General features: G+C 42.3%; 1 protein-coding gene across 1 annotated transcript in view; it reads right to left on the bottom strand.

The window, feature by feature from the left end:
* cfap77 (cilia and flagella associated protein 77) overlaps positions 1-24,022 on the bottom strand; it is a 227,073-nt gene that overhangs the window by 123,585 nt on the left and 79,466 nt on the right. The window contains exon 3 of the mRNA XM_041194108.1: positions 2,640-2,739. Within this exon, the coding sequence (XP_041050042.1) occupies positions 2,640-2,739 (100 nt within the window). The remainder of the gene's footprint in view (positions 1-2,639; positions 2,740-24,022) is intronic.

The raw sequence follows: 24,022 nt of genomic DNA, 5'->3' as shown, positions 1-24,022 counted from the left end.
TAGATGTGACTATAAGCGAACACATTAATGAATGGACTAGCACTTAGGGTTTCAGTGGTTGGTGTTTATTTGTTAAATGCAGAAGCCTTTAATGTTTTACAAGAGTTAAAGGTATTGACATTCAATGTTTAACAACTCATGCATTTATTTTTATGCACTAGCTGACAGTGACCAGATGTGGAAACAAATACATGGATGGTCTGTAAAGGTGAGCACCTCATAAGCGTCTGTGTTGACAGAAGACCTTGGCATATAGTGCTGTTGGGTACAGAGAGATGGTAAGAGCCTCTAATGAAAGGTCAGAAAGGCTGCGGCAGCGAGAGAACTTCTTGGTTCAGTGGCTCCCTTGCATTTGACCTCATGTGAAGTGTCTACTGATCAGAGTCTTGATATCACGCATGTTACTGTCCTATAAGTTAGGCCCTGCAGTGCCAAGTCCATGGGCTGTTATCAATTGTGGTGTTTCATGCTCATCCTCCTCCTCTAAGGATGCTGCTTGTTCAGTGTTTTTTTCTGGTTCCAGTACTACTGTTCCTAGAGCGTCAGGTTGTGCAATGCACAGCAGCTGTCAATGATACGGGATACCCTTGAGGGTGCGATTGAAGGGCTCCCCCAGATCTATCAAGGCCTCTAAACCTCATCTTCAAAAAGCCAATGGTCTGCTTGATGCTAGCCCATATAGCAGCATTTTCACGTGTACTCTGCCTGTGCACTGGATTTGCATACATGGGTCAGAAATCATGTCTTCAGTGGTTACCCCTTGTCCCCAAGTATCCAGCCACAGGTGGCCTGAAGAACCGAGGCAATTGGGACTAAGAATGTAGGAATTGTGGCAGCTTCCTGGAAACACCACGCACACCTGCATGATCTACTTATGGTGCTCGCAGATGACTTGATTATTAAGGGAGTGGCATCCCTTCCTGTGCACAAAGTTCCTGACTGTTCTATGGGAACCTTGAGTACAGTAAATGATCCTCTGCACCTAGGGAAATCCATTTAAAGCCCTGAAGCCAATTGCCCTCTTGGCCTGATCGATTATGAACTTGATATATTGTCCAGCTTGACTATACATGACATCCGTGATCTTCTTTATGCAGCAATGAGTTGTTGACTGAAAGATGCCACATAGATCTCCAAATGATCTCTGGATCTAAACACAGGCAAAAAAGGTTGAGTGCCAATGTCACCTTTAAAGCAACAGTGTTTGCCATTTCCCAATGGCATCAACTCCTGCTACATCATACTACACAGTTCTGCCACCACCCGCCTAGGAAATGCAGTCTTCATAGACATTGAAGCTTGGATGTCTCCATGGAGCTGATCCTCTGACCATTTGAGTTGGGTAATGTCTTCTGTGACTGTGGGGCTGCTCTCTTGCCCTCATGCACCCTCCTTATCAATGTCTAATGACTTCCTCAACCCACCGAAGCTCTCAGGCCACACATAAGGTGCTCCATCTAGCTGCGTTGCCATCTTTGTGCCACTCTCCTCCTCACTGGAGGAGCCAAAGTCTGAAAGCATTGACTCCATAACCAAATGAAGCCTCTTCTCAAAAACGTCCTCTACCTCCAGTGGCTGCTGTGGATCTAGGAGACACCCTTCCATGAACAGTACTTCAGTTTGGCCCCAACCTCTGCAGTGCCTCCAAATTTGATAGCATCGCTTGTTCAAGGCACAACTTGCAGACTGCTTCAAAGTATGGCTGCCAGTTCCCTCCACAACTCAACTGCTGCCCAGGTCTCGCCTCCTTTGAGTAGATGAAACTCTGAACCACCATGCAATCTGTGTGCCATTCTTAAAATCAGAAAATGACAGGAAAATACCTGACAATTGGCTGTTTAACAACATTAATTACCTGCTTGTTGCCAATGCGTCTGCCACTGATCCATCCCACCGCCTGCATTTCATAAACTTGGTCGGCGGTGGGACGACATCATGGAGCCTGCCTGACATGGGCCAACTCTTTTTAAATGACACCCACTCCTCCCTGCATTCATTCCCGCTGCCACGGGTCAAGTAAAATTCTGCTCTTGGTATCAGTATTAACCAAGTATGGGGTTTGGAATATCGAATCAAGCAGGAATTTAGTTCAGATTGTTTTTTTGACTGGGTTAGATATGACCATATAGACTTCCACACATCTACAGACAATTTAAAGGATATGTTAATTGGGTTAGATAAAGAAGAGGAGGCTTATATGGAGCATAAACCCAGACGTGGGCCAAATAGCCTATTCCTGATCTGTAACTACTCCATAATATTTTGTAATAGATGTGCTGCAACAGAATGCTCCCTCTCAGGTAAGAGGAAGACGCAGCAATGTTTGTTCTGTGTGGCCAAAATGCACCTAATGCTCTCGGAAATGTAATAATGAGAGTCGAAGACATCCATGATCTAGATGACTCCAGCCCATTAGATGTTCATTTCTAAGGCCTACAGTAGAAATGTTGAGGTTAAATTACATTCAAGCAAATATTGGTTTTGTGAAATTACAGTATATTGTACATTGAATAATGGACATTATAATCATAGTTTGTACAAATTTGAATTGTCCTTTTAAGTGTGCTAATTTCTACTGTAATTAATAAAGTAACCTCTTGTAGTATAAATTTCAAAAGAAAAGAAAACTGCCTCATTACCTGCAGGAACTCCGCCATCATAGGGTCTCTCAAATGTTCCATACACATGGTTAGGCCCTGGTAGGGGGTTACCACTGCGTTTTCCCTTGCCAAGTTCTGACTAAAACAAGAAAGAGACAAATAGGATTATTTAGTGACTAGAAAAGGACCTTTTGGATCCTAGATGTTAACATTTTTTATCATTCTACTGTTAAAATACAAAGGATCTGAAGCAATCATCCATAGAGTCACAATTCAGAACAAGAGGCTGCCTTTCCCTTCTTTGAGTCTTGATTTGAATAATTTCTATTTGAATCCAAACTGAAGCCAGAATGATTGCAGTTGATTAAGGATTTGTAATGAGGAGCAAATTCTTCTGATTTTGTGAATCAATAAATAATTATATCTAAAATTTGCAATAGTCTGGCTGAAGCTCAAGAACCATATAAGCAACTAATTTACTTCCTGTAACGTTGCAAACTCTGCGTTGGAAAATATGATCTCTCCCTTATCTGTCTTTATTGTCTTCATGTGACTGTTCATTGGATGAGCAGCAATTTCATCCAAGGAAATATTGAGAAGACTGAAGCCATTGTTTTTGATCCCTGCCACAAAATCTGTTCCCTAGCTACTGACTCCATCCCTCTCCCTAGCTTACAATCTGAAGAAGAATCAGACCATTCACATTCTTAGCATCCTAGTTGACTCTCAGAGGAGCTTCTAATGCTGTATCTACTCCATCACCAAAATTGTACATTTCCACTTCCATGACATTGCTCATCTCCAGCTTGGCCTCAGTTTATCTGTTCCTGAAACCCTCATCCATGTCTTTGTTGTATCTAGGCTCAACTATTCCAGTGCTCTCCTGTCCCATCTACCACCCATCATAAACTTGAGCCTATCTAACATGCTGCCTGTATCCTAGCTCACAACAAATTATGTTCATCCATCCACTCTATGATCACTGGCCAACTATGGCTCCTGGTCAGGCAACACCTCAATTTTCAGATTCTCATTTTTGTTTTCAAATACCCTCCCTATCTCCATAACCTCTTCCAGCCCTACCAAACCCCAGCATCTCTGCCTTTCTCTTGCACATCCCCAGTTTTAATTGCTGTACCATTGGCATCCATATTTAAGCCTTAAGCTTAGAAATTCTCTCCCTAAATCTCTCTGCATCCCTACCTCTATCTCCTTAAGAACTTCTCAAAAGCTACCTCTTTGACCATACTTGTCCTAATATCTACTTCCATGGCTATGTCAAATTTTGCTTAATAATCGCTCCTGTGAAGCCACTTGGGCATTTAATTGCATTAAGGTGCTATATAAGTGCATATTGTAGTTCCTGTTTCTGTCACTTCACTTCTGCTTTCCTCTCTCGCACTTCTTCACCTTCTCTCTGTCCTCATCTGCTTCTTTCACAGTCGTTTTCTTTATTTTAAGGTGGGACCTGGTGGGTGGCACGTTGTGGCAAAATGTCGACTTCATGTCTCTCCTCCCTTCCCCACTCTTAACTCAAGTTTCCCTCACTTCTATTGTGCACTTGATCTCTTTATATCCCACTCCTGCACCCCTTCCTGCCACCCTCTCACTACCACCATTCCCCCTACCTTTTCCTCTTTTAAATTTTGTGTTCAACTATAATGCAACCGCACCGCCCCTCCCCACCACTGTTGTCAGTCATTTCACTGTTGGCTCTCCATTTCTTTCCCTCAACCCCACTCACTCTTCTTAACCCTTAACTTGTTTCCCTCTTTATATCCCCTGCCCCTTCTACTCTGTCTTCCTAAGTTCCTCTCAAAGGAGCTCTATTTTCATTATTAAACTTGCTGGCTTTTTTTTCAAAAAAGTATAGAATGAGGAAGACGACTTGTCAACTTGTCTGCCTTCTGCTTTTTCTCATAAGTGTGAGCGATTAAAATCTCCATCTTATAGCTGAGATAATTAGATGGATTCAAAATTTTACTCGTGCTTATTTTGAAACTTTAAATATTAACATGAAGAAAAGCTCATTCTCACACAATCTTATAAAACGTTCGAGTGATTTGTGAGGAAGAAGTAGATATGAGTATTCTGCATCAAAACAGAAGTTGTTATATGGACAGGCAAGGTGTAACACCTTTAACACCAAGACCACAAAATTTGGCTTATTCGTAATTTAGTAGAAAAATGTTATCCGCACCTTTTCTGGCATGGATCATACCAAACATCATCTTGATGAGGGTGGTAGCATGTGCCAGAAGTATGCAAAGTAGGCAGATTAAGACATCAGTCAGCATTTAATGCTGATTTGATGACTGACTTGCCATTTTTGACCTTGCTGTTATAATTAATACTCTCCCTTAAATATGCACAGCTGAACATGCGTTCTGCAGCAAAAAGGGATACCACCAGCATTATTTAATGGGATCATCATCCAACTTTCAGGTTAGTTGCCAATTTCTTTCTACAAGCTCTTGCTGAGGTTTTATAAGTACTCGGTCTTTGCAGGAGTTCATAAAAGTTGGTAAAGTCTGCAGAAAGTGGCACTAAACATGGGAAAAGTTTTGGTTGCTACTGCAAGAGTTCTGAGCTCACAACTTACTCCCATTCTTGAGGGCTTTAGTAGCAGTCCCCCTTGGGCTGCAGCATCAGAGGGAGATAGAGTGGAGGCAACAAAGGAGCTGCTCACAGAGGAACAAGGGGGAGAAAGACTCTCAGCAGAAGACCATTACCACCTACTATCTTCAGGGAACAATTTTCCTTCCTGCACCCAAGCTACTCCAGTAGCTGCAGCATAGCTGATGGAAACCTACTGACTTTCAATGGGAGATGTTACAGGCGGCTTTGCGGGACACAAGAGGGTCTGGACATTGAAGGCTTGCCTTCAGACTGCATTATCTCAGCATGGGATTAGCAATCTGAGCTGGCTGGTTGACTGGCATCAGAAAGGGCACTGCTGTATTGGCAGTAGTGGGAGCACGAATGCTGTCATCCTGAGAGAGATCAGAAGGTTTGTGCTGCATGGTTACACTGCCAATCCGCCAGAAGAGCACCTTAGCAATCTGAGTGATCTGCTGGAGGGCAGATTGCTGGACTGCAGTGCAACCCTAAAAGTCCCTTTGAGCACTGGTATCTGCAGCCTTGGTGGCAACAGCCTAAGTCTGCACAACACCAAGCTGGCTTGCATAGATGATCAAAGGTCAAAGCTGACAAAGGGTCATTGACCTGAAATGTTAGCTCTGTTTCTCTCCCCAGAGATGCTGCATGACCTGCTGAGTATTTAAAGCATTTTCTGTTTTTATTTCTGATTTCCAGGATCTTCAGTGTTTTGCTTTTGTATTAGCTTTAAGTGGTGCTATCCTCACATGAAATTGTATCCCCCTATGAGTCTATCCAGTCTCTCTTCATTGCTGAAATGCTCCAGCCCAGGCAACATCGTGGTGAATCTCCTTTGCGCCCTCTCTAGTGCAATCACATCCTTCCTATAGTGTAGCAAGCAGAACTGCACACAGTACTCCACCTGTGGCCTAACTAGCGTTTTACACAGCACCAACCTTCCTGCTTTTATATTCTATGCCTCGGCTAATAAAGCCAAGTATCCCATATGCCTTCTTAACCATTTTATCTACCTGTGCTGCTGCCTTCAGGGATCTATGGATATGTACACCAAACCTAGTCTAATCCTCTGTACTTCCTAGGTTCCTCCCATTCATTGTGTATTCCCTTGCCATATTAGTCCTCCCAAAATGCATTACCTCACACTTCTCAGAATTAAATTCCATTTGCCACTGCTCTGCCCATCTTACCAGCCCATCTATATCATTCTGTAGTCTAAGGCTTTACTCCTCACTATTTACAACACCACCAGTTTTCATGTCATTTGTGAACTTATTGATCATACCGCCTATATTCATGTCTAAATCATTAATGTACACGACAAACAGCAAGGGTCCCAGCACCAATCCCTGCGGTACACCACTCGTCACAGGCTTCCAATCGCAAAAACAACTTTCAACCGTCACTTCTGCCTCCTGCCACTAAGCCAATTTTGGATCCAATTTGTCAAATTGCCTTACATCCCATGGGCTCTTACCTTCTTGACCATTCTCCCATGTGGGACCTTGTCAAAAGCCTTACTGAAGTCCATGCAGACTACATAAACTGCACTACCCTCACCTACAAAACTAGTCACCTCCTTGAAAATTCAATCAAATTTGTTAGACATGATCTCTCCCTGACAAAGCCATGCTAACTATCCCTGATTAATCACTGCCTCTCCAAGTGGAGATTAATCCTGTCCCTCAGAATTTTTTCCAATAGTTTCCCTACCACTGATGTTAGGCTCACTGGCCTGCAATTACCTGTTTATCCTACTACCTTCTTGAATAATGATACCACATTCACTGACCTCCAGTCCTATGGCACCTCTCCCGAGGCCAGAGAGGATTTGAAAATTAGTGTCAGAGCCCCTGCCATCCCATCCCTTGCCTCACATAGCAGCCTGGGATACGTCTCATCTGGGCCTGGGATTTATCTACTTTTAAGTCCACTAAAACTGCTAATACCTCCTCCCTTTCAATGCAAATTTGTTCAAGTATATCACAGTCCCCCTCCCTGATTTCTATGCCTACATCATCCTTCTCCATAGTGAACACAGATGAAAAGTGATCATTCAAAACCTCATCTATATCCTCTGGCTCCAGAAACAGATTGCCACATCGTCCCTAATGGGCCCAACTCATTTCCCTGGTTATTCTCTTGCCCTCAATATATTTATAAAATGCCTTGGGATTTTCCTTTATCTTGCCCACCAGTGCTTTTTCATGCCCTCTCTTCGCTCTCCTAATTACTTTTTTAAGTACCCCCCCCCCCCCCCCCCACCCCCCCCCGGACACTTTCTATACTCCACTAGGGCCTCTGCTGTTTTCAGTCTTCTGTATCTGCCATAAGCCTCCCTTTTTTCCTTTATCCAATCCTCTATATCCCTTGACATCCAGGGTTCCCTGGACTTGTTGGTCCTACCCTTCACCTAAACATGTTGGCCCTGAACTCTCACTATTTCCTTTTTGAATGACTCCCACTGGTCTGATGTAGACTTTCCTACTAGTAGCTGCTCCCAGTCCACTTTGGCCAGATCTTGTCTTATCACATTTAAATCGGCCTTCCCCCAATTCAGGACCTTTATTTCCAGTCCATCTTTGTCCTTTTCCATACCTATCTTAAATCTTACAGAGTTATGGTCACTATCCCTGAAATGCTCCGCCACTGACACTTCTACCACTTGCCCAGCTTCATTCCCTCAAATTAGGTCCAGTATTACCCCTTCTCTTGTAGGACTTTCTACATGCTGGCTCAAAAAGTTCTCCTGGATACACTTTAAGAATTATGCCCCCTCTAAGCCTTTCACAATAAGACTATCCCAGTTAATATTGGGGAAGTTGAAATCCCCTACTATTATTACCCAATTATTTTTACACTTTTCTGAGATTTGCCTAATTATCTGCTCCTCTATCTCCCCCTGAATGTTTGGAGGCCTATAATACATTCCCAGCAAAGTGATTGCCCTGTTTTTATTTTTAAGTTCTACCTATATGGCCTCATTTGAGGAACCTTCTAAGATACCATCCCTCCTTACTGCAATAATTGATTCCTTGATCAATAGTGCAATGCCACCTCCTCTCTTACACCCACTGCCTGCCATGCCTGAAGATTCTATACCCTGGAATATTGAATAGCCAGTCATGCCCTTCCCTCAACCATGTCTCTGCGATAGCAACAATATCATATTCCCATGTGTTAATCAACACCCTCAATTCATCTGCCTCACTTGTAAGACTCCTTGCATTAAAAGAGATGCAATCCAGCCTTGCATTATTCCCTTGTGCCTTAACAGCTCTGCCTTCCAATCTGACTTAGTTTCTCTTCTATATTTGACTGTGCATCATCCCCTACTGTACCTCCGCTCTGTATCCCATCCCCCTGCCAAATTAGTTTAAACCACTCCCAACAGCGCTAGCAAACCTCCCTGCAAGGATATTGGTCCTGTTTCGGTTCAGGTGCAGCCCATCTGACTTGTACAGGCCCCACCTTTGCCAGAAACAGTCCCAGTGATCTAGGAAACTAAAGCCGTCCTCCTGCACCATCACTTCAGCCAGGCATTCAGCCTCTCTATCTTCTATTCCTATACTCACTAGCACGTGGCACAGGGAGTAATCCAGAGATTACAGCCTTTGAGGTCCTGCTTTTCAATCTGCTACCTAGCTCCCTAAATTCTTGTTGCAGGGCCTCATCCCTCTTTCTACCTATGTCATTGGTACCAATGTGAATCACAACCTCTAACTGTTTGCTCTCCCACTTCAGAATACCATGCAGCTGTTCTGTGCCATCCTTGACCCTGCCACCAGGGAGGCAACACACCATCCTGGAGTCATGTCTATTTCCATAGAAGCGCCTGTCTGCACCCCTTACTATTGAGTCTCCTACCACTATTGCTCTTGCACTCTTACTCCTCCCTCTTTGTGCAGCTGAGCCACCCACAGTGCAGTGAACCTGGCTCTGGCTGCAGTCTCCAAAGGAACCTTCACCCTCACCATTTTCCAGCACAGAAAAACGGTTCTTGAGTGTGATACACTCAGGTATAATGGTTAATTCCAGAAAAATGTGGATACTTTCTTACTGCAATTTTCCATAAGTGTAGTTCTACATGGGAACCTTTCAATGGAATGCACTCACCACTTACTGATAAATGGTGGGTCAACAGGCTTATTAGCTCACCATTAGAGTACACATTTTTCTTTTACAATTGCTGGGAATTTCTGTGCCTGCTGGCATCAGGTGTGTCTGGTGGCGTGAGCGGACAATATGGCAAGAAGGCCAAAAATCGATTTCAAGACGTTGTGAAACCAGTTTGCAATCGTCCGCTCATTCTAATACATCAGCATATCATTGCAAGGCTAGCCCGCTGGACTTATCCCATCCCACTGGATTGTCCATTCACGTCCGCGGGAAAACACGTCGGCGTGTTTCACAACAGCATATGTAAGGCATGCACTTGGCGGGCGGCACTTTGTTTGGGACTTCAAGATTTGTTTGCCCACCTTGCTTTGGTCAGCATTTGTAGTCATCAGCGTACGGCTTCACGGACAACACCACATCACTGTTAAGGCTCAGGGCAGGTCTCTACCTACCAGATCAGTTGTGGTTGGCTTTTCAACAGCTGCAGGGCTAGGGCTTGTTTGGGAAAAGGGGAGAAGTTGCAGGACAAGGGCTGTATTGGGGAAGGAGGGTATCCCAGGGTGTATGTGGGGACACATGTTGATCTGTGCCAGTGGCCTCAAGATGGTGAGGGCTGAGGAGGCAGTCTCCAGAGGAGATGAGGCCAGATGGACATGTGAGGGTTTGTGTGAGAATGGGTGGTGATGTCCCTTGAGCTGGCAGTGAGTGAGATGCCAGTGAATGTGTGATGGGCTTGAGTGTGAGAGTTTAGAGTGATGAGATGATTGCCATACCCTGGCTGCACGAATGAGAATATTCATCCTCTTTCTGCATTGGATGGCCAACCTCTTCTGTGCAGCACTGGCACTGATCACCACTGCCATCACCAAGCCAGAGTGGTAATGTTGCTGGAGTGGTAATGTTGGCCTCCTGCAACTAGAACAGGGGTAGAGGACATCACAGCGAGCCTCCATGGCTTCCAAAAAGCGCTTAAGTGTTACAGTCTCCTCGCCTTTCAGGGCCATGTCTTCCTTGCTGCAGTCCTGGGCTGGAAGCACTGAGCAGGACTGTACTTTAAATGTGGTGCCCGGCATGATGAAGCGGCGAGGTGGTGGCGTGTCAGGTGAGTTGGAGCCCGCCCGCCATTGAAACGGCGTGTATCCCGGGAATGCATAATTAATGTGGTGGGTTTGGGACGATACGGCCTGAAAAGCCACCATTGCAGCTGGCAGGATAAACGTTTATTTTCCTGCCTGCTACCACGCTTAGTGCAAATCTGGGACAATTCTGTCCAATATCATAACTGTAACTAATGTCAAGAGATACTTCATGGTGTTTCGAACAATTTCAATGCCCTTCAGATTTAGGGTTTCCACAAAATCAAATTTAGTATTTATTTGCATTCATGTTTACTTATAGTATTAACAGTCTGATTCATTTGAATCAGTGCCAGCCCAGAGATTGTTAAATGTAGTCTTTGGATTGTGAGACAAGTTATTGCTGTTCTAACAAAACTGCTGAATCAGGGAAAAAATACTAAGATCATCTGTTTTATTTAGTTTTAAAATGAATTCCCTCTGTGAACATTTTAGCTTTTCAGTATTGAGAGATTAACTGACCCCCTGATTGCAGCCATATTTCTTTAACCTGTCTCCATGGCAAGGACATTCTGGGATTCTAGTCACCAGAGAAAGATCTGATTGGATGTTCTTACAGCCAATGCTGTTGTGCTCATTCACAGACGAGCAGAGCAAAGCCTGAAAACTGAAGGTTGTTCTTTTCCCATTTGAGCATAACAAGCTGTGAAAATCTGGCTAACTGAGCTCTTTGGAGAAGAAACCTGATAAAATACTTTAACATCTGTGCACCAAATCTCCACTTAACTCTCGAGAGCCATGGTACCATTTTTGGCAATATATATCAAAATAGTCAAGGATCAGAATTTTCAGTTTCTTTGGCGAAGCCACATCCTGTATTTTGTTCTTTTCAAAATCAAAAAATTTTATAGAATATAATTTTAGAAAATGAAAGTGAAGACCTTTTTCCTTTTATTTTCTCAAAAATTAGTTTTGAGTCCAGCTCTGACAAATGGATTGTAAATCTGTTCTCAATAAGACCATAGAGACCATAAGATGTAGGAGCAGAAGTAGGCCATTCGACCCATCGCATCTGCTCTGCCATTCTATGAGATCATGGCTGATCTGATAATCCTCAACTCCACTTTCCTGCCTTTTCCCCATAACCCTTGATTCCCTCACTGATTAAAAATCTATCTCAGCCTTGAATATACTTAACGATCCTGCCTCTACAGCCCTCTGCAGTAAAGAATTCCATAGATTCACTACCCTCTGAGAGAAGAAATTCCTCCTAATCTCGGTTTTAAATGGGGGACCCCTTATTCTGAGATTATGCCCTCTCATCCTAGACTCTCCCACTAGGGGAAACAACCTCTCAACATCTACCCTGTCAAGCCCTCTAAGAATCTTATGGGCAAGATTTTCCCGTCAGCAAGCAGGGGGGGCGGGGCCCACTCGCCGACGCATAAAATGACACGCAGTGACATCAGGCGGAACTCCCGATGTCACTGCGCCCCATTTAAATTTACCGGTAGGCGGGGGCGCAGCAAAATCAGCTATGCTCCCGCCGACCTGTCAATGGCCAATTGAGACCATTGACAGAGTCATTTAGCTAATTAATGGACCTGCCCAGCCAACCTTAAGGTTGGACTATGTGCGCCCGCAATTCAACTTCGCCCCCTAAGGTCACCTCTCATTCTTCTAAACTCCAATGAATAACGGCCCAACCTACTCAACCTCTCACCATAACAAAATCCCTCCGTACCTGGGATCACACCTAGTGAACCTTCTCTGTACTGCCTCCAATGCCAGTATATGTTTCCTTAAATAAGGGGACCAAAACGGTTCACAATATTCTAGGGGATGCAATGGAGTAGTGGTATTGTTACTAGACTAGTATTCCAGAGACCTAGGGTAATACTCTGAGGATCTAGGTTCAGATTGCATCATGGCAAATGGTGGAGTTTAAATTCATTAAAAATCTGGAATTAAAAGTTTAATCATGACCATAAAGCTATTGTTGTAAAATCCCATTTGGTTCACTAATGTCCCTCTCAGGTAGAAAATCTGCTGTCCTTACCTGGTGTGGCCTACATGTGACTCCAGACCCAGAACAATGTGGTTAACTCTTAAATGCCCTCTGAATAAGGTCAGTAAATGCTTGCCTAGGCAGCAATGTCCAGATCTCATGAGCGAATAAAAAAATAACTAGTGCCTTGTATGTTTTTAGCAAGACTTCCCAATTTTTATACTTTGCAATAAAGACCAACATTCCATTTGCCTTCCCTATTACCTGCTGAACTTGTATGTTAGCTTTTTGATTCATGCACAAGGATTCTGTGCAAATCTCTCTGTGCTATAGCTTTCTGCAGTCTTTCTCCATTTAAATAATATTCAGCTCCTCTATTCTTCCTGCGAAAATGCATAACCTCACATTTTCCCACATTATATTCCGTCTCCCAATTTTTTTCCCATTCACTTAACCTGTCTATATCCCTCTGTCATCCTCACCACTTGCTTTCCCACCTGTTTTTGTGTCATCTGCAAACTTGGCTATAGTACATTCACTTCCCTCAGCTAAATCATATATATTGTAAATAATTGTGGCCTTAGCATTGATCCCTGTGGCACTCCACTAGTTATAGGTTGCCATCCTGAAAATGACCCCTTATCCCAACTCTCTGTCTTCTATTAGTTAGCCAATCCTCTGCCCATGCTAATATACTACCCCCAACACCATGGGCTCATCTTATTAAGTAGCCTTATGTGCGGTACCTTATCGAACGCCTTTTGGAAATCTAAATATATTACATCTACAGGTTCCCCTTTAACTATCCTGCTTGTTAGCTCCTCAAAGAATTCTAATAAATTTGTCAGGCATGATTTCCTCTTCATGACGCCATGCTGACTCTGCTTGATTATATCATGCATTTCTAAAGGCTCCGCTATTACATCCTTCATAATAGTCTCTAACATTTTCTCAATGATGGATGTTAAGCTAACTGGCCTAAGGTTACCTGTTTTTTTGTCTCCCTCCCTTTTTGAATAAGAGCATTACATTGGCAGTTTTCCAATCTTCTGGGACCTTTCCAGAATCGAAGGATTCTTGAAAGATTACTACCAGTGCATCCACTATTCGTATAGCTAATTCCTTTAATATCCTAGGATGCATCAAGGGACTTATCGGCCTTTATCCCCATTAGTTTCCCTAGTTCTTTTTCTCTGGTGATAATTATTGTATTTATTTCCTCCCCCACTTTTGCCCCTTGATTATTTAGGATTTTTGGAATGCTATTAGTGTATTCTACTGTGAAAACTGATGCAAAGTATTTATTCAACTCCTCTGCCATTTCCTGGTTCCCCTTTATTATTTCCCCAGCCTCATTCTCTCAGGGGCCTCTGTTCACTTTGGCCTCTCTCTTCCTTTTTATATATTTAAAGAAGCTCTTACTGTCCATTTTTATATGACTTGCTAGTTTACCCTCAACATTTATTTTCTCTCTTTATTATATTTTGGTCATCTTTTGTTGGCTTTTAAAACTTTCTTAATCCTCTGGTTTACCACTAATCTTTGCTGCATTGTATGATTTTTTTTTTAATTTGACATTATCCTTAACTGCCTTGGTTGACCATGGTTGGTTTATCTCCTTCCTAGAATCCTTCTTTCTCACTGGGATATATCTTTGCTGTGAGTCATGAACTATTTTCTTAAAAGTCATGCCATTGTTCATCAACTGTCCTTTCTGCTAAATTCCTTTCCCAGTCCACTCCAGCCAACTCTGCCCTCATTCCTTTGTAATTACCCTTTTTTAAGTTTAGCACAGTTGTTTCCGACCCAAGTTTCTCACTCTCAAACTGAATGCTAAATTCTACCATATTATGGTCATTGTTTCCTAGGGGATCTTTTACTCTGAGATCATTTATTAAAACTGCCTCATTATACATTACCAGATCCAAAATAGCCTGATCCCTGGTTGGATCCACAACATATTGTTCTAGGAAACTGTCCCGAATACATGAATTCTTGCTCGTGTCTACCTCTGCCAATTTGATTTTCCCAATCTACATGAAGATTAAAGTCACCCATGATTAATGTATTGCCTTTTTTTACATGCCCTCATTATCTCCTGATTTATTCTCTGTCCTACAGCTTAGCTACTGTTAAGGGGCCTATGGACTACTCTCACCAGTGCCTTCTTCCCTTTATTATTTCTTACCTCCACCCATATGGATTCTACATCTTCCGATCCAAGATCATTTCTTACCATGGTACTTATTCCATCTCGTACTAACAAATCTACCCCACCACCCTTTCCTTCCTGCCTGTCCTTTTGAAAAGTCACACACCCTTGAATATTTAGTTCCCAGCTTTGATCTTCTCGTAACCACATCTCTGTATTTGGCTATAAGATCATACCCATTAACCTTTATTTGTGCCATTAATTCATTTATTTTGTTCCGAATACTACATACATTTCAGTAAAGAGTCATTAATTTTGCCTTTTTACCAATTTTTGCCCCCTTTGACCCATTTTTGTGTTTGTACACTCTGTCCCTTCCTGTCACACTCTGGGTATCAATACCTAAATAGCTGCCCTGAAATGCTGCCATATCCTTTTGCTTTGTTAGCCTACGTATCCCCTCTCCAGAACCAACCCCCCACCCCATTTAGTTTAAAGCCCTCCCTACAGCCCTAGTTATTCGATTCACCAGTATACTGGTCCCAGCATGGTTCGAGTGACGCCCGTATCACCAGGACAGCTCCCTTCTACTCCAGTATTGGTGCCATTGCCCCATGAGCTGAAACCCATTCCTCCCACACCAATCATTGAGCCACACATTTAACTCCTTGACTTTATTTACTCTATGCCAGTTTGCCCTCGCCTCAGGTAATAATCCCGAGATAATCCCTGAGATGGAGGTTCTGCTTTTTAATTTAGCTCCTAACTGTTCAAATTCTTTCAGCAGAACTTCCTTTCTAATTCTATCAATGTCATTGGTACCAACATGGCCAATGGCAACTGGATCCCTCCCACTCCAAGTGTTGAGGTTGAATGTAATTTGCCAGAATTAAACTGCAGTTCACCCAATAATTGTCCAAATGTAACCTCATACTATAGCCTTCCATTCACAAGTTTCTACAGACTGCTGTTTAAAACTGATCTTATCTCCTGTGAATAACAATTATAACAGCCTCTGGCTTTCAACAGACCGATATCCTATTTGCTGAGGTCCCAGCCTAGGCCTTGTTCATGGATCCTACCAGTGGGACAGAGCAAAGGATAAAATTCCAATCCATCAGCCAGTTTTTAGAGGGATAATGGGAAAACTGAAGGGATGTGGCCACTTGAAGGTAAGTGGCCTCATGGGAGCAAAAACATGCTTTTTTAAAAAAAAGACTAAATGTTTCCTTTGTATATTTCAGCCTTATCAAAGGCCGTCAGAGCACAAAGAAAGTGATAATAAAATTCATTGGTTGACAAAATAAATGTGGAGCCATGAAATTGTGTCAGGTGCCAGCTGTGGCTCAGTGGTAGTTCTCTTGCATCTTAGTCAGGAGGTTATGACTTCAAGCGGGCTATGGCTTCTTCTCCCAGAGGGCAGTTAGTTTAGGAATTTTCTTCCCCGGTGAGCAGTGAAGGCTAGATTACTGAATATATTCAAGGTTGAGTTAGACCAATTTTTGATTTATTCTCGATCGTCGGCAAAGTGATGGAAGGTGTCGTCGACAGTGCTATCAAGTGGCACTTACACATTAATAACCTGCTCACTGACGCTCAATTTGGTTCCATCAGGACACTCAGCTCCTGACCTCATTACAGCCTTGGTCAAAACGTGGGCAAAAGAGCTGAACTCAAGAGCTGAGGTGAAAGTGACTGTCTTGACCTTAATGCAGCATTTGACCAAGTGTGGCATCTAGAAGCCCTAGTAACATCAGTGGGAATCAAGGGGAAAACTCTCTACTAGTTGAAGTCATACCCAGCACAAGGAAAGACAGTTGTGGTTGTTGGAGGCTGATCAGCTCAGTCCCGGAACTTCAATGCAGGAGCTCCTCAAGGTAATGTCCTAGGCCCAACCATCTTCAGCTGCTTCATCAATGACCTTCTCTCCATCATAAGGTCATAAGTGAGGTTGGTCGCTAATGATTGCACGATGTTCAGTACCATTCCCCAGTTACTGAAACAGTTATGTCCATAGGCAGCAAGACCTGGACAAGATACAGGCTTGAGCTGATAAATGGCAAGTAACACTTGCACCACACAAGTGCCAGGCAATGACCATCTCCAACAAGAGAGAATCTGACCATCTTCCTTTGACATTCAATGGCATTACCATTGCTGAATCCCCCACTATCAATATCCTGGGGGGTTACCATTGACCAGAAACTGAACTGGACCAGCCTATAAATACTGTGGCTATAAGAGCAGGTCAGAGGCTGGGAATTCTATGAAGAATAACTCATCTCCTGACTCCCCAAAGCCTGTCCACAAGGCACAAGTCAGGATTGTGATGGAATACTCTCCACTTGCCTGGATGAGTGCAGCTCCAACAACACTCAAGGAGCTCGACACAATACAGGACAAAGCAGCCTGCTTGACTGGCACCCCATCCACCACCTTAAACATTGATTCTCTCCACACCAACACATAGTGGCAGCAGTTTGTTCCATATATAAGATGCACTGCAGCAATTCATCAAGGCTCCTTCCACAGCACCTTCCAAACCTGCGACCTTTACCAGCTAGAGGGACAAAGGTAGCAGATTCATGGGAACGCCACCACCTGCAAGTTCCCCTCCAAGCCGCACAACATCCTGACTTGGAACTATATCACTGTTCCTTCACTGTCGTTGAGTCAAAATCCTGGAACTCCCTCCCTAATATCACTGTGGATGTACCTACACCACATGGACTGCAGCGGTTCAAGAAGGCAGCATACCACCACCTTCTCGAGGGCAATTAGGGATGGGCAACAAATGCTGGCCCAGTCAGTGACACCAACGTCCACTGAAAGAATAAAGAAAAGGGAGTTGAAGGTAATGGGGGACAGGCAGACAAGGTGGAGTTAAGGCCACAATCAGATCAGCCATGATCTTATTGAATGGTGGGAAGGCTTGAGGATCTGAAGCCTATGGGGGTGGGTAGGTGCGAAAATTCCCACTGCAGCAAGCATGCCTGTTTTCCACAATGGGCGGATAGCCAATGAAGGGTGCTAAAGGCCTATTATCAGAGACCGACTGGAATTTTCCAACAGATTGGGGTCTGGGGGGTGCTCAGGAAAGGAGGCCTTCCCTGCCGGCCTGGCCACAGCTGCAGCCATAGGCCACCCTGTGGAGGAGTTCCCCTTTACAATGTTGGCCTGGCTGCAGAGGCCATTTTTCAATTTAAAAATTTAAAAAATTGGAGAAAAGGCACCTCAAGATGGCAAGATGGAGGCACCCTGTTTCTCTACATGAGCTGCAGGCTGGTGCTCCTTCTGAGCTTTGGGGGTGGGGTGTGATGGGGCAATAGGTTGCCTCCTATTGGCCTCCCTGCCTCAAATGTCCAGCCACTATCCTTAATTTGATGGTGTGCCCACCCTCTGGCCAATAATTGGCCAATTTGGGAAAAATCACTGCCAGGTGACTGTTCCCCACACAGTGTGGGATCATATCCCCCATTTGACCCCAATGTCAGGGACCCGACTAAAAACCTGAATCCTGTCTTAGATTTCAAAAATACTATTTAGGCTGTAAAGCGCTTTTGGCATTCTGAGGTTGTTAAAGACCTATATAGGTACATTTCTTTGATGGCTTTGATCCAGGGCAAACATGTCTGCAGTAAGTGGTTGGAGGAACTTCAGCTCAGATTCATTGAGCTGGAGGCTAAGCTGCAGATGCTGCAATGCATCAGGGAGGGGAAAGTTACCTGGACATCTTGTTCCATGAGCAGTCACACTCCTTAGACTAGGCAGATCTTTAGAGTTCATGTTGGTCAGGAACAGAAGGGTGTGATGGCGAGTCAGGCAGGTAAGGGAATCCAGCAGGTAGTGATGGAGGAGCCTCAGCCCCAGACTTTGTCAGACAGGTACAAGGTGCTTGCTACCTGTATGGATGAGGAGAAGGACTGCAAGGTGGATGAGCAGATGACCATAGCAACGTGCTGAAGGATGCCTTTCAAGTGGGGGGAGTGAAGAGGAATGTGGTAGTGATAAGAGACAATATAGTAAGGGGGATAGATATTATTCTCTGTAACTGTGACCGGGAGCTCTGATGGTTGCATTACCTTCCCAAGGGTTAAGGACATCTCTTTGTGGCTGGAGAGGAACTTGCAGCAGGAGGGGAAGGATCAGTTGTCATGGCCCATCTGCGAACCAACGACATAGCAGAACCAGGAATGATGTTCTGCTAAGAGAATTTCAGGAGTTAGGGTCCAAATTAAAATGCAGAACACCAAATGTAATAATCTCTGGATTGTCACCTGAGCCATATGCCAATTGGCACAGGGTCAAGCAGATTAGAGAAATAAACATGTGGTTCAAACAGTGGTGTGGGAAGTAGGGGTTTCGATTCATGGGCACTGGCATCAGTACTCAGGGAAGAGTGAGCTATCCCGTTTGAATGGGCTACACTTGAACCAGGTTGGAAACACTGTATCCTGGCCAATCTTATAACTAGAGCTGTGGACAGGGCATTAAACTTACATGGATGGGGGGATGGTTCAGGTGATGGAATGTTTAGGAATCCAAAGAAAAAGGTCGAGGCATCAGAAGAGTATAGCAATGTGGGTGAAGACAAGCAGAATTGGACAGCAAGGGATAGAGAGTTTAACAAAAATTGTGCATCAATAAAAAAGGTCTTTGCAGGGAATAGAAATAAAAAAATGAAATTAAAAGTTCTTTATCTGAATGCATGAAGCACCTGCAATAGGATGGATGATCTAGTGGCACAAATAGAGGTAAATAATTTAGATCTAATCACCATCACAGAGACATATGGTTACAAGGACAAGAAGGTTGGGAAATAAATATTTCAGGCTATCCAATATTTCAAAAAGACAGACAAAGTGGCAAAGGAGGAGGTGTAGGCCTGATAGTAAAGGATGACATAAGAACTTTAGTGAGAAAGGATCTTGCCTCAGAAGATCATGAAATAGAATCAGCATGAGTAGAAATTAGAAATAGCAAAAGTCAGAAAACATTGGTGGAAGTATTTATAGGCCCCCTAACAGTAATTATGCCGTTAGATGGAGCATTAAACAAGAAATCATTGGAGCTTGTAACAAAAGCAATGCAATAATTGTGGGGGACTTTAATCTTCATATGGGCTGGGGCTATCAAATTGGTATGAGTGGTCTAGAAGATGAGCTTGTGGGATGTTTTTGTGCCAGTTTCTTGGAGCAATACATTGTGGAACCGACTAGGGACAAAACAATCTTAGATCTAGTATTGTGTAATGAAGCATGGTTAATTAGTAATGTCATAGTAAAAGATCCACTGGGAAATAGTGATCATAATAACATTGAATACTAGGTTAAATTTGACAGTGACATACTCCAATTATAAACAAGAATCTTAAACTTAAACAAAGCCAATTATAAAGGTATGAGGGGAGAACTGGCTAAGATAAATTGGGTAAATAGACTGAAAGGTATGGTTATAAATGAACAGTGGGAAATATTGAAAGAAACAATTCAAAATGTCCAACAAAAATACATTCCATTGAAAAACAAAAACTCAACAAGAAAGACCCATCAGCGGCTCACTCACCAAGTTAGGGATAGTGTTAGATTAAAAGAAGAAGCTTACAATATTGCAAAATACGGTAACAAGTCTGAGGATTGGGAATGTTTTAAAAACCAGCAAAGGGCAACCAAGAAGTTATATGAAAGAATACAAGAGTAAACTAGCCAGTAATATAAAAACAGGTTGTAAGAGCTTTTATAAGTATATAAAAAGAAAGAGAGTAGCTAAAGTAAACTTTGGTCCATCAGAATCAGAGAAGGAGAAATTATCATGGGGAATGAGGAAATGGCAGAGGCATTGAAAAAATATTTTGTATCCATCTTCACAGTAGAAAACACAAATTTCATTCCAGAACTAGATGATAAACCAGGGTATTAAAAAAGTGAGGAAATTAGGGAAATTAATATCAACAGGGAAATTATTATCAACAGGGAAAAGTATTTGAGAAACCTAAGGGACCTAAATGCAACAAATCCCCAGGGCCTGGTAGCGTACACCATAGGATGCTAAAGAAGATAGCTTCCAAACACACCTCTACCATCTAGAAGGACAAGGACAGCAGATGCATGGAACACCACCGCCTGCAAGTTCCCTTCCAAGTCATATGCATGCTGACTTGGAACTATATCGCCATTCTTTCACTGTCGCTGGGTGAAAATCCTTACACTCCCTCCCTAACAGCACTGTGGGTGTTCCCACAATACATGGACAACAATGGTTCAAGAAGGCAGCACACCACCCCTTCTCAAGGGCAATTAAAGATGGGCAATAAATGCTGGTCTAGCCAATGACATCTACATCCCATGATTGAATTTTTAAAAATGCAGAACAAGTGGCTGTGATTTTCCAGGGTTCATTGGATTCAGGAACAGTCCCACCAGGTTGGAAATTGGCAAATGTTACTCTGCTTTTCAAGAAAGAAGGGAAAGAGAAAACAGGGAACCACAGGCCAGTTAGCCTAACATTAGTTGTTGGTAAAATGCTGGAATCTATTATGAAGGAAGTGTTAACAATGCAATTAAAAAAACATAGTATGATTAGAACAAGTCCACATGGTTTCAGTAAAGGGAAATCCTGTTTAACAAATTTATTGGAATTTTTGAGGATATAACTAGTAAGGTAGATAAAGGGGAATTAGTAGATGTAGCGTACCTGGATTTCCATAGGGCATTCGATAAGGAGTCACACAAAAGGTTAACAGGCAAGATAAGTGTGTGTGTGGAGTTGGAGGTAATATATTAGCATGGGTAAAGGATTGGTTAACAGACAAGAAGCTGAGAGTGGGCATAATTGGGATGTTTTCAAGTTGGCAGGTAGTGAATAGTGGAGTACCACAAGGATCAGTGCTGGGGCCTCAGCTATTTACAATCTATATTAATGACTTAGATGAAGAGACAGAGGGTAATGTATCTAAGTTTGCTGATGATACAAAGTTAGGTGGAACGGTAAGCTCTGGGAAGAACACACAGAGGCTGCAAAGAGATATGGACAAGTTAAGGGAATGGGAAACAAGACGGCAGATGGATAATAATGTAGGGAAGTGTGAAGTTATTAATTATGGTCAAGAGATAAGTCAATGGAAAATAACAACTTGCGCAGTGAAAAATTGATTGCCAATTCACTGTGAGCCCATTTTGCACTGCTGGCAGAGACCAATTTCACCTTGACAGTGCTTTAAAAATTAACATAAACACTGCAACAGAAGACAATATACAAAGCCAGTTCCTCATCCCTCACATGCATTTAAGATAGGGTATGAATGCATTTAGATACTCTAGATATTCACTTTATTTCTTCCTGATTTCTGGGACATTAAAGAGGTAATTATACAAAATGTGCACTGCTGCTTTAACATACAAAATGCAGTCAGCCACAAAACTATGGTCAGAAAGAATCAGACACAAGCATGCATGCTTAAGGCCTTGCTACTAAATTGTCGGACCCTCTTCCTCCCCACCACAACCCCTCCCTATGACAGTGCACATTTTATATTGCAAAACTGATATGTTTCATCAGAAGATCTACCTTACAGTGAAGCCTTAAATTTTCATGAGTGAGTGTATTAAAACTGGTTACATATTTAAAACAAAATTAATGAGATTTGACTATTCTGATGCTACAGTATCTTACAAAGCAAGTTGTGTGCATTGAATATGTGGAACGTGTTTTTAGAGTAACAACAGAGGAGGTTATGCAATTGCAGAGCTACTAGGAAAATCATTGGAGAATTATTGCAATTTAACTTTAGCCATATGTATGTGAAATTAGTTTGGGTTCTTTCAGTCCAATTCCCAGTGGTTGTAAGTCTGCAACACAAGAGATTTATTTGTCATTCAAAGAGACCACATGGATAGATACTGAGATGGAAAAGTCACATTGGTGGTCCAAACTACAATGCCAAAGTTATGCAGGAGGTCCACTTTGTATCTGATTCTGTGGTGTTCTAAAGCTCTTTACGCTAGAAGTATCATATTTATAAAATGCTGCCTACTACTGTGGTAGCTGTTTTTTATACATTGTACAATGGATGATACCAAATACACATTAGCTTTACCATCAGTGGTATTTGAGCTGAAATGAGCCTGTGAATTCAATACTTAATTTTCTACTATGAGGATTTTCAAGAGTCAATGCAACAAGAGTCACCTCAAAGAGCACAATGGGGACATATTAAAATGCCCTTTGCATTTGCAATAATCTCACTTTTATAAATGATATAATTTTAAACATATCTCCATAACTTCACCATGTGTACTATGAGCAAACTTACTTAACTCCAGCTGTATGAAAAACATTGAAGATAGAAATTAAGGATTGTACACCAATGAATTACATGTTCAAATTTTCTGAAATAGCTTTATTATGACAGTGTTTTGTATCACAAAATGTATTTCTGTTTCCTTGCAGGAATCTAACAGATTTTAACCCTTGAGATATGTTCCTTTAATATTATGACTGTTGTGCTGTGTGAGCATACAGCATCTTTTCGATTCCTGATACAGATTTGCGATAGTCCAAAACTGCCAAATTCAATCTGAACTGGTGAGATACATAAGAACCATTGTCACTCTCAGATATAGAAAAGAACACTAACAGATAGATAGCACCATCCGAGGAGAATATCTTTTTGGATTTTAAGGAAATCCTGTGACCTGTTTCCTTTTCTCTCTTAGTGTGCATTGTTTGTGCCTGAACACTGCACTTCCTTGTGTAGAATTTGTGACTCCCCACTCGGTAGTTTAGAGCTATGATTGAGCTGTTTGGCTCGAGTGTGGAGATTTTGCTGACAGCTGTCCCTTTAGCAGACAGCTTAATTAAGCCTCATTAAGTCATCATCTTTCTGCCCTACTTCCCACCTCTGAGCTCTTAATTTTACCTATAATTCAAATCAGCCATTTTTCCTTGACGTTTCTTTATCTTTGTGTTCTGTTTCTTGCTTGTCTTTGCTACATTTTCCTCCCCTTTCTTCAAATTGTATATAATTTAAATGTAAGGACTTTATGTACTTCAGCATTTTCCTAAATATTTGTTAAGACAGTTTAAAGATTTTGTTTCTTTTTAATTTGGTAATTTGAGTTGAAATAATCTCACAAATAAGATTTGTACATGATCTTTTTGAAGTGAACTCAAGAACATCTTTTGGAAAAATAATAATCCTAGAATATATAATAGGAATCAAGGAACCCATACTTAGCTTTCATATGCTTATCTGTAATATTAAATAGTAGTGATAATTTAACTATTTTGTCAGTGAGCAGCTGAATGGAATGTCATGATATGACATCTTCACAGAATGCCTGCTCTGAGGTAACATTCACTCATTCAATGTAAGCTATAAACACAAAAACATGGGCAACTAAAAGAAACTGGAATACGTAGACATATCTATATTATAATATTTAGGAATTAT

Source organism: Carcharodon carcharias, chromosome 8 (assembly GCF_017639515.1).
Source record: "Carcharodon carcharias isolate sCarCar2 chromosome 8, sCarCar2.pri, whole genome shotgun sequence".
In the NCBI taxonomy this organism is placed as follows: Eukaryota; Metazoa; Chordata; class Chondrichthyes; order Lamniformes; family Lamnidae; genus Carcharodon; species Carcharodon carcharias.
The sequence above is the reverse complement of the archived record's forward strand: the minus strand, read 5'-3'. Positions and strand labels throughout refer to the sequence as shown.